We start from the raw sequence: 12,125 nt of genomic DNA on the forward strand, positions 1-12,125 counted from the left end.
AGGTTAGTGGTTTCTCCAAGGGGTGAGAGGGACGGAAACACAGAAAAAAATTTTTTAACCCCCCCCCCCCCCCCCCGCCTCCATCCTTACTTTAACAAATCCTGAATTTGCTCCAGGTTATTTTTTTAATTAAAATATTAGATACCATTAAAAAAAAAAATCCTGTGTTTCCCTCCCTCTCTCCCCTCAGAGAAACCACTAACCTGAAATTATTGTGTGTCTTTCTGTGTTTTTATACGTAGCCGTATCGTAGTATATGTTTCTGAAACTAAAATAATGGGATTGCACTTCATACACATTCTACAATTTCCTCTTTTCTCTTCTTCAACATCAAGTTTTTGAGAATTAGTCATGTTGATATATACGGCGCTGGTCCATTCATTGTAAATTCTGCGTAAAATCACACCAAACGAACCATTGTACCATGGTACCATTGTAGTGGTACAATGTTTCCATTCTTCCACCTGGTGTGGTTTCACCTTTCTGCAATCACAAAGCTGTAATGAACGGTACGTACATGTCCCAGGTCCAAGGTCCGCAGGAAAAAGAGGGATTCAGGAGTTGCTGTCTATTTGGTTGGCATTTCCCTGGTTAGTGGTGAGGGGAACCCTTTCCCCAGGTTTATTTACTGACCATTCAATTTTCCTTTTCTGAGAATTGCCTGTTTGCTCCTTTGCTCATTTTTCTACTAGGCTTTTTCCTTACCGAGTTGCACCTCTTCCTGTGTTCCAGATACGAATTGCTTGCCTCTTAAATGTATGGTGAACCACCTCTCCTAGGCTGTGGACTCGTTTTCCATTTTGTTTATGGTGTTTTATTGTTGTGGTTTGAGGTTTTTTGTTTGCATGAAAAACAAACTCGGGTGCTTGGGTGGCTCAGTCGGTTAAGCATCTGACTTCGGCTCAGGTCATGATCTCACGGTTTGTGAGTTTGAGCCCCGTGGCGGGCTCTGTGCTGACAGCTCAGAGCCTGGAGCCTGCTTCTGATTCTGTGTCTCCCTCTCCCTCTGCCCCTCCCCTGCTTGCACTCTGTCTCTCCAAACTAAATAAACGTTAAATTTTTTTTTTAAAAAAAGAACGAAAAACAAACTTACTTTGCTGTGGTCAAGTTTATTGACCTTTTTCCCTTTCACTCTGCGCCTCCTGGAGTTTTAAGAAATTATTCCCTACTCTTGACATCACGTGGTCTCTTCAAGTTTTGTTTTGCTTATTTACATCTTCAATCCCTCTGGAATTAATGTACAGTGCAAAGTAGGAATCTATATTTTTCCAGATGGATAACCAGTGTCCCAGCATCTTTTGTTAAATTATCTATCTCTTCCTCACAGACTTACAACATTAACTCTGTCATTCACCATACTTCTCTACATGTGCAAGATAATTTCTGCTTCTGTTACCTTCTGTTGGCCTAACTGGGAATTCCTGCACCAATATGACATGGTTTCAGTTACTATATCTTAAATTATGCAAGCCTTCACGTTGAGTAGGACAAGTTCCCCCTGCTTGTTCAAAACTGTCTCGACCACCTTTGGCCCTTTACTCTTTCCAACAAATTTAGGAAGAGAATTTTCCAGTTCCTCGAAAACTCTATTGGAATTGTGACTGGAACACACTGAATTTACAGATGATTGGGAAGAGCAGGCATCTTTGTGGGATCTGTGTCTTACCAACCTGAACACGAGTCTCTATCAAATTCTTCCTCCTGTGTCCTTCAATGATCATTAAAAAACTTAAGGGGCGCCTGGGTGGCGCAGTCGGTTAAGCGTCCGACTTCAGCCAGGTCACGATCTCGCGGTCCGTGAGTTCGAGCCCCGCGACGATCTCGCGGTCCGTGAGTTCGAGCCCCGCGTCAGGCTCTGGGCTGATGGCTCGGAGCCTGGAGCCTGTTTCCGATTCTGTGTCTCCCTCTCTCTCTGACCCTCCCCCGTTCATGCTCTGTCTCTCTCTGTCCCAAAAATAAATAAAAAACATTGAAAAAAAAAATTAAAAAAAAAATAAAATAAAAAACTTAAGCTGAATGGCTAATAAAAACTCTTCAACAGGCCCTGTCTACTGTTCTTAGGTAAGAGAGCAAAGTCAGAGACTGCTGACATCTGGGAATGCCAAGAACCGGGAAAAGGATACAGGTCTGAACCACTCCAAACTTGAGCTGGCTGAAGAGGCGCACGAAAAAGTCCACAAAGAGACCCACCTGTGAAGAGCAAGCAAACCGTCACACAGCTTTTCCCCACCGGGGCGCAGGTACTTTGCTCAGATGCTGGGATGACCCCCTGGCCTTTCCTGGCTGGCACTTGCACCCGTGTTACCAACAGGCAATGCGGAAACAGGTTTCCTGTTAGGGACTCTGACTCTCCAGGAGATTCCCTGCCAGCCTGGCCCCACCGCCTCTCCAAAGAACAAAGGACGGGGGCATAGCTCTGCCGAGAGAAGGAGAGTAAGACAAAGAGGGAAAAGGATGCCGGAAAAGACGTGAAACCGAGGAAGGCCATCCTGTGACTACAGTAATATCCAGAATCGTGGACTGCTCAGCATGTTCCAAAGGCAGTTTCAGATGAAGAATTCCAGTCATATCTTCAGTGATGCTTAGCTAAGTATATAGCTTAGGATGTAACTTTGAAAAACAACATTTACTCAGGTGTGTATGGAAAAGCTCCACCAACCAGTCCATGTTAAGCCCCAAGTCTTGGCTCGGGGCTTAAAGGAGAACTTCAGGAAAGGTTTATGATTCGGTGGATTCAGGATCAAAGGCTTCATGCCTTTGACTCTGGCCTTCCCTCAAGCCAACGCCTGGAGGCTTTCAAGTACTGCAGCAGATACCGTGACAGATCTAAGGATAAGAGAGCCAAGCAGTAACAAGGGCTGGTTGCTAGGCTATAAAGGCAAGTCTGCCTTCCAATAACACGAAGGTACGTGGTATAGTTGCTGGTACCGGTAAATGGCAGCTCAAAGGAGTTTGATATGAAAGTAGCAGAAAGACTAAACATGTAGATGCTTACTGCCGGGAAATTTGCAACCAGAAACATACACAACAAAGTAGACACTCTAAAATTTCAGTAAAACAATCTGGTCAACCCAAGTTCCCCCCACATCGGCATCCATCAGAATGTCACTAAAGAGGCCTTCTGAGTGCCGTCTGTCTTAACTAGTAAGATGGTCCTTGGCCTCTGAATCTACTACAGTAAAAATTTGACAAGAGCCAGAAAAATAAAAATTGGTCATAGCCTTTGTGGGTACGTTACATTAAACACATGTTTGCATTTTATGGGTATATCATACAGAGTCAAGGTGAGACTTGTAGTCATTCCAGAGAGATAAACAGGCTGCTGCTTAGGAATACTTATAACCCCAGTCCTGGACTGAACGTTTGCATGCCCCCCCCCCCCGCCAATTCATCTGGTGAAATTCTAACCCCCATTGTGACGACCTTAGGAGATGGGGCCTTTTGGGTGGTTTAAGTAAGTCCTTAGCATGGAGCCCTCGTGAATAAGGTTAGTAGTCTTATAAAAGACCCCACAGAGCTCTTGCCCCCTTCTGCCCTGTGAGGACACAGCCAGGAGCCAGGAAGCCCAGGACACAGAATCTGTTGGTACCATTGATCTTGAACTTCCTGGCTTCCAGGACCGTGAGATATAAACACCTGTCGTTTAAATCCCTGCAAGTCGGTGTTTTTATTATAGGATAAAAGGCAGCCCTGATGGAGGAAGACTGCCTATTCTAACACTGTACTGATGGCAAATCATATCTGACATCTCATTTTGACTGTCTGCTGACTTTTCCAGTTTCTCTTCCCCAGCTTTAAGTGTGATTAGGTCAGCAGTTGGGATTCCAGGCCTTGTGCTACTACTCAAGTTTGGCAGTGTTTCATAATCTTTTCTGGTCTGTGATTCACGTACGAGCAAGCCGACCCCAGCCGGCTGAACATGCATTCAGGCATGTTCCTCCACCCACAGCCACCAGCTCTACCTTCTAGATAAAACAAGCCACGTGCAGGGAAGCAGCCCAGGACAATAAATTCACTGAGGTCTACGGTGTCCTGCTTATGGGCACGCCATACTAAAGGAAAGGGTACGACGGTCGGTTTTGTTTCACTACTTTGCTTTTTCCCTACAGAGTGACCTCAAATTCCACTCAGTACTCTCCCCACTATGTCTGCCTGACGGGACAATGCCATGTTACGACAGCTTGGTCCTAACCAAGCCTTTGAGTGCTTTAAAGAGTACCAGTGATGTCTGGTTCACTTTCATAAAGAGAAAAACAAGACATGAAAACGGTGTCAGGATTATTATTTGGGGGCGGGGGAGAAAACCAGAAAAGGTGGTCTCTGTTATCATGACAAATGACTTGCCCTCTGACCTCTGCCACCCCTCTGGCCCGCCACATCCCCACGCCCCCGCCTGCTCACCAGCCCAGTGCAGACTCCAATGGCAAACACCATCATCCACTTCACCGCCTCATACCTGCGACCTTTCTGTTCACACAGAGAAAGACAAGCTCAGTTCATTATACGGTTTTGTTGGCAGCAAGGAAGGAACACATCTTGGCCAATCAGGGTCAGGCTAGATTCCACAGGGACAGCAAGCACGGTAATGGCGTCTGCTATAGCAGGTGCTTTACAAGGCCAGAAGGATATACTGTAAGAGGCTGGGCCAGGTACACTGGCTGTGGGTACTGTGGTTGACAGGGTGAAGGTTTCAGGAGTAAATGCAGATATCTCACGAAAGGGGCTAAAAGCCACGGGAGTAAGGCTATTCACAGGGGCATTTAGATTGGGAAAAAGAAGCTACTGTGAGATCTCTCCAGTCCCAAGAAATCAATAAGGGATTCACCTTATTGTCCATGGTCTCCAAAACTTCCAGGTAAGGGTCATTGATACAGCGATCATAATCCAAACTCTGAAAGACAAACGGGAGTAAGAAAAGTCACAAGACAGGAACAATTACCGAAACCTGGAAAATAAAGCTCTAGGTTCCTGCCACTCCAAGTGTGGACGGGTAGGGCAGTGGGCCTGTAGCACCGGGGCGGGGCGAGCTGGTTAGAAGTGCAGCATCTCAGACCTTTGATCTGTCACATCAAAATTGGTGCTGGACGTGCACGAACGTTCCAGCAGCACGGCTACAGACTCCCGCTGTGGGAAAAGCGTTCGATTACCTACCTTTAAACATCCTGCTTCTGCGAAACATGAAGAGACCTCTGGCTATCAGTGTTACCCAACTTATCCCACTACATCAACTAACCAGAACCAAATTCATTTAGAGAATCAGTTAATTACAAGTCTCTTCAGTAGTCAGCTTCCATGAGAGAGAGGTTAGTCACGAGACGAACCAACGTGCAAGGTATTTTAAAAAGCAACTTTCAGCTAATGTTGGGAAGAGGCACAGATTCAGCACAGCTCCTAAAACTGCATCGACAGCAGTGTTCCTTAAACTGAGCTATTCTGCAACACGGCTATTCTGCAACAAATCTGTGTGTGTGCCAGAGGCATCTTGAGAAACAACTCAAAGGAACTAATTTTATTTCTTCTATGTTTTGTAAGAGAAGCAGCAGTCTGGCAACAAAGGAAATGATGTGTTGTGTGTTCTCTCCTTCCTAAACCTGTTGCTACCTACGCATAGGCTGGTGAACAAGCTGGACGCTGGCCCGGTAGCCACACTCCCACGACAAGAGTCAGCAGTCAGCCAAACACAGGTGTGACATGTGACAATTTATTCCATCCATACGTATCCCCAAAGTCCAAATCCCTTTTTTAAAAGGGTCCTGGGGCATCGACAGGCAACGTAGTAAATCGATGATCCAACATCCAAGTACGGAAGACTACATAACCATAATTATGATAGGTCTCCACAGACGGATGTGGAAAATGTATAGAAGTTATTAAGTAAAAGAAAATGCAAAGTACACAAACAGAGCCAGATGCAGAATGAAATATATAATATGATCCTGTTTTGATGACACAAAATTAAGATTATTTGAATGTCAGCAGATAATGCCAGACATCTGGGAAAACTTTAAAAAAATTTTTTTTTAAGCTTATTTATTTTTTGAGAGAGAGAGAGAGAGAGAGAGAGAGAGAGAGAGAGAAGGGGGCGCAGAAAGGGGTAGAGAGAGAGGGAGAGAGACAGACTCCCAAGCAAACTCCACACTGTCAGCACAGAGCCTGATGTGGGGCTTGAACGCATGAACTGTGAGATCATGACCTAAGCTGAAATCAAGCTGGCTGCTTAACCGACTGAGCCACCCAAGCACCCCTGGGAAAACTGTTAACAATGCATATCTCTGAGGTGGCTGTTCACATCTGGGTGTTGTTTGAAATTCTCACATGTACTTTTTATATTTAAAAAAGACGTTTTTTTTTCTGATTACGAAACAAAATACCGCAGTAGGTAAAAAATACTTCTGCCAGGAAACGGACTCATCTGTGAATGATGAGGATGTGTATGTATTTAGTGATTACATATACATAACATACTATACGTGTAATACAGTTGACCCTGTAACACTGATTTGCACTGAGCAAATACACTTGTACACGGATTTTTTTCAAAAAATACAGTACAGTACTGTAAACGTATTTTCTCTTTTTTCTTAACGTTTTCTTTCCTCTAACTTACTCTATTGTAAGAATACAGCATATGATACACGTTACATACAAATTATGGGTTAACTGACTTTATGTTATCAGTAAGGCCAACAGTAGGCTATTAGTAGAAAGTTTTGGAGAGTCAAAAAGTTATATGTAGATTTTTTTACTGTGCAACGGGTGGGATATAGAGTATGTGCGCGTAATACATACATATTTATATGTGTTTTATATACATGCATATAAATATATATGTACATTAAAAAAAAAAACACGTTAAGGTTATATCACATTCCAGGAACAAACAGGGAAAAAATGCTGAAAAATACGAATGTCCTTCATACCAAACATATAGAGAAATTGCCAGCCAATTATGTGCTTCATGGTTTGTTTAATAATGCTACGGCTTCATAAACATTTAAGAGGTTTTTCAGATGTCCAGAACAGGTAAATCTCTAGAGACAGAAAGTAGACTAGTGGTTCTTTAGGGTGAGGGTCAAGGTCAAGGGGAGTGAGCAGTGACCAATAATGGGTACAGGGTTCCCTGTTGGGGTGATGAAAATGTTCTAAAAGTGATCTGGGGATGGTGGCACAATTCGGTGAATATACTACAAAAACCACTCCATCATATACTTCAGATGGATAAACTGTATAGACTATGAGTTATAAGTTCAATAAAACTGTTAAAAGGCACATTTTGAAAACAATTCTAACACCAGGACATCGATCTTTTCTTTTTTTAAAATTGAGTTTGACACTTTGTTAAGTACGTACCAATGGACTAGATAATTTATTCATTAAAACGAGATATCGTTTACTTCTCTTTTGTGACAACGAACTTCCTTTTATTTCTGCTGTATTCTGCTCTTGGGTCGGGGGTGGGGGGCTAACAACTTAAAATAAATTTTAATGTTTACATTTTTGAGAGAGAGAGAGAGAGATAGTACACGTGTGCACGTGAACAGGGGAGGGCATAGAGAGAGGGGGACAGAGGATCTGAAGTGGGCTCTGTGCTGACAGCAGAGAGCCCGATGTGGGGCTCGAACTCACGAACCATGAGATCATGGCCTGAGCTGAAGTCGGATGCTTAACTGACTAAGCCACCCAGGCGCCTCAACTTTTTTTTTTTTTTAATAAAATGTGTATAGGTGTCCTGCTGCCCAAGGTTATGAGCAAAATGGTATACAGCCACGGTGGGGGGAGCGGGGGAAGAGGGCAAGTGGGGCTGAAAGGCAGCCCATGTTCCACCAACAAGAAGCACTTTCAATGGGTCTTGAGCTACAGGAGCTGCTGTGGCCCAGAGGGAGAGGCCTTTTATTCTAAATCCTCTGCTCTGAGGGGTGCCTTTCCCTAATTCAAAACAGCAATAGAGGGTCTGTGACCAGCATGAAACATCACTGTCTGTTAACAGACTCATCCCACAGATGAACCATCCAGAACGAGACAGGATGTCAAAACAGCAATCCTAACATCTTGTAAGACCCCCAACTTATCAAAGAAATTAGTCAAGTAGGTGTAATGAACTCTTAGTGAGTTCAGGAATGAGAAGGAGCACATTTTAGAAAGATTTTCAAAAGAAGGGTTTTCTGGTTGATCCCTAATAAAATCTGAGCAGACTTTTCTGATTAAGCGTCCAGCTAAATTTGCTCTTATGCAAGGCAAATGTTCTCAAGAAGCTCATCCTTGAAGATAGTTAATTGAGAAATATTAATGACTCACATGAAAGAACATTAACCCATAACATTTACATAAATATGCATATCAGGTGAAAGTAAACGCATTACAAACGTAAGTGCAATTTAGTAAAAGGAGAGAAGGAGGCTTGGGAATAGCAGGATCAATGGAGCAGAGAAACCATGGTGAGTTCCAGGGGGTAGATGAAGGCTGCCAGAAAGTTCCAGTCATGGTCACACATTCAGGGTGACATCACTGGGCTCAGTGAGGGAATGTGAGGTGACAGCGCAATATGGGGCTTCTTATACTAATTGTTGCAAACCTCTCAACAGTGTGCACGGACACAAATATTTTAGAAATATGGGAAAACACATCAGTAGATGTGTGCACAGTAGATGCTGTGCTTTTTTATTTTGATTCATGAAAAGCATTCCCGTCAGTGTAGCATATACCACGGTGGTGCAACTGGCAAATGCCAGATTATTCTGTCAACTGCAAGGGAAGAAAAAGATGAAGGAGAGACCTACAGATTAAAAAAAATTTAGAAGGAGGGCACCTGGTGGGCTTGTGACTCTTGACCTTGGGTTGCAAGTTTGAGCCCCACACTGGGAGTAGAGATTACTTAAAAAAAAAAAAAAAAGTTTAAAAATACCTTAAAAGATAATCAAACAAATGCAATGTGAGGACCTTATTTGGAACTGGGTTCAAACAAACTGTTAAAAAAATTATATGACATTTATCAGACAACTGACAAATTTGAACACTGGACATTTAATATCAAGGCATTATTGTTAAATTCTTAGGTATGAACATGGTATCCTGTTTTGCTAAAAAAAAATCACTGGGGCGCCTGAGTGGCTCAGTAGGTTAAATGTCCTACTTTGGCTCAGGTCATGTTCTCACAGTTTGTTAGTTTGAACCCCGTGTTGGGCTCTGTGCTGACAGCTTGGAGCCTGGAGCCTGCTTCAGGTTCTGTGTCTCCCTTTCTCTCTGCTCCTCCCCGCTCATACTCTGCACCTCTCTCCCTCTCTCTCAAAAATAAATAAACATTAAAAAAAAAACAAAAACCTTATCCTCTACAGATGCATGTTGAATTATTTATGGGTGAAATTATGTGATGGGTAGAATTTTCTCCTATTAAAATAATAAGGGAAGGGGAAGAGGATGGGAGCCAGATGAAACAAGGTTGGGCAGGAGTTGAATGCTGAAACTGTATGATGAGTACAAGGGATTTCAATATACTATCCTGTCCATTTTTCTCTATGTTTGAAATTCTCTATAATGAAAGGTTTTTTTGAAATTCCATGTTATACTAATAAATCCTATTAGCTGTACTAAATTCTACAGCAAAAGATAAAATGTTAAAAAGAAAACTAGTCTGTTAGTGCCCTAAAATATTGAACTTTTAGTCTATGTGACATTAAAAAAAATTTTTTTTAATGTTTATTTATTTTTGAGAGAGAGACAGAGCATGAGTGGGGGAGGGGCAGAGAGCAAGGGAGACACAGAATCTGAAGCACACTCCAGGCTCTGAGCTGTCAGCACAGAGCCCGACTCAGGGCTCGAACTCACAAATCATGAGATCATGACCTGAGCCGAAGTCGGACACTTAACCGACTGAGCCACCCAGGCGCCCCTATGTGACATTTTTAAAAAAGCGTTATACATGCATGATTAATTACACTTCTTAGAACTGCTTAAGGAAGCGATTAAAAATGAACAAGAAAGGATAGTCAAGACTATACAGTTCATCCTATAAAAAAATCAAATTAAATAAATTGTGGCTTAATAAAAAATATTTGTCTATTTAAAAAGATACTGTAGGAAAGTACTTAGCAATACGAAAGTTGTTTTCAAGTTGGGGGAAAACATGTTAAAATAGTACATGTAGTAAAAATCACACTTGTTACTTAAAAAAAGCAGGAATGGGAACATGGAAAAGGACATTCAGTCAGGTTAATGGTCATCTTTTAATGAACAGGGTTATGGGTTTTTCTCTAGCTTCTTTTTGTAAACAGTTTAAGAATTCTCCATCACAACCAAGGCTTGTTTTTGTTATTTCAAAAATCACAGACACATTATCGTAAACGGATTAAATGATAAAGAGGTGTATTTGTTTGGTTTTACTCCAGCAGCACTGGCCTTACTAAACACACACACACACACACACACACACACACACACACTAAAAATCCCATACTTGAAACAAGGACTATAATTAACAGCACTTCAGAAAAAAGTTCCTTGGGCAGGAAACAATCATCTATCTGAAAACGAAGTTCTCTCAGAAGAGAAGCACACACTCCTGTCCCACACCTGTTATGAACACACACTATCAGTGGCTTTGACTCTGGGTCTCTAGCTGTAAGAGCAAATAGTTTAACAGCAAACATATTCTATCCAGGTTAAGGTACCATAGACCCGTGAATGCATGGAGACATACCCAGACCCTGTTTTGGGGTCATGGTGAGAAAAGGGCTTGTTAAACAGCTCGTTTCTCGAGAGAGAGAGACACATGACCTCTTCTTACCCATTCACTCCCTGGGAGAGACAAAGAGCATTCTCACTGAAATCCTAATGTTTCCGTCGGAAGTGACCAGGTCACTCACTGCTTTTGTTACCCAAAACAGCATCTAACAATCTCACCTCATAGTCTTTCCTTGGAAGGATCTCATCCTCCTCCTCCTGTGTTTCTCCAAGGATGGTCTAGAAAAACAGATCCACAAAAGCAAGACTCTTTTAACGGTTAAAAGTAAAAAGAGACAGAAGTATTTACGGAAATTTGTTGCTAATTTCCAAATCGTCTCGAACTATTATCAAATGGGAACAAGACCTCAAAAAAAAAAAAAAAACAAAACCACTTTTGGGATAGGGGGTGTTGTGGGTGGCAATCTACGGTCATCCAGCTGAGCTCTTTGTTTCTATTGATGTGTTCTTCAAATAACGATTTCAGGACACCTCAAAGATGTCCCTTGCCAGCTAAAGGGGGAAAAAAATCAGGTTCCATCTGACAATGTGGCGAATCTGAAAACAGAAGGGACCTGTCAACTCTGGGACACAGCAACTCAAGTCTTCCCAGGGTGCTTTGCAGAGGGAAGCTGGATTATCAATGACCCAGAAAAGGTGAGGGATACGGTGAGAAAGGGCTGGGGAAACTAAGCCAGCTGCATGATAAGCACAAAGTCCAGTGAAGGGGCTCATTCTGAAAACGCTGGTTTCATTCAAAACTCTTTTCACATGGAAATAAAAGAAAACACGGAGGGGATTAACTGGAGCGGGCCTGGATATTCCCTCAGATTCCAGGGAGGGGTTATGAGAAAAGACCCCAGACTTGGGCACGTGAAGCCCGGCAGATGCTTCGAGAGCTTAGGATGCAGTCCCCAGACCCCACCCGCTGCCACCTGAGGCCCCAGCGCGGCTCGGCCCCACCCCCCGGCAACGCCTCTCGCCATCCCTTGGCAACCGCCCCCTCCCCAGGCGGGCTCCGCCCGCTCCTTACCAGCTCCTCGGGGGTGCGGGTCTCACGCTCACCGCAGCAGCAGCACCACCTGCAGCAGCAGCACAGGGACCCCCTGCACCCCGCCATCTCCCTCCTTCACTGCCACTCCGGAACCCTCCACCGACCCCCTCCCACCCAGAATCCGCGCCTCACGTGACTGGCCCCGACAGTGTCACGTGGCCCTCTCGAGCTTGGGACCGAGACAGGGAGTGGCTGCAGACGGGTGGGGCGAGGGCCCGCGTCACATGACGGTGGAGGGACCACTTCCAAAGAGACCTCTGGGCGCGGCCATATTGGGGATGGAGCTTCCGGTCTCCCGCACGGATGTTTTCCGCCCTCTCGTCCCGCCTCCGTCTGCACTGCAACCTGACACCTG

General features: G+C 43.8%; 1 protein-coding gene across 2 annotated transcripts in view; it reads right to left on the minus strand.

Moving 5' to 3' along the window:
• CLCN6 (chloride voltage-gated channel 6) overlaps positions 1-12,067 on the minus strand; it is a 33,189-nt gene extending 21,122 nt beyond the window's left edge. For both annotated transcript variants that reach the window (XM_049618082.1, XM_049618083.1), the window contains exons 1-5: positions 11,750-12,067; positions 10,897-10,956; positions 4,826-4,891; positions 4,402-4,467; positions 2,124-2,190 (exon numbers count right to left, since the gene is read on the minus strand). In XM_049618082.1, the coding sequence (XP_049474039.1) occupies positions 2,124-2,190; positions 4,402-4,467; positions 4,826-4,891; positions 10,897-10,956; positions 11,750-11,836 (346 nt within the window). In that variant the 5' untranslated portion in view covers positions 11,837-12,067. The remainder of the gene's footprint in view (positions 1-2,123; positions 2,191-4,401; positions 4,468-4,825; positions 4,892-10,896; positions 10,957-11,749) is intronic.
• Positions 12,068-12,125: the final 58 nt, after the last annotated feature.

The sequence above is a fragment of the Panthera uncia genome, assembly GCF_023721935.1.
Source record: "Panthera uncia isolate 11264 chromosome C1 unlocalized genomic scaffold, Puncia_PCG_1.0 HiC_scaffold_4, whole genome shotgun sequence".
Classification (NCBI taxonomy): Eukaryota; Metazoa; Chordata; class Mammalia; order Carnivora; family Felidae; genus Panthera; species Panthera uncia.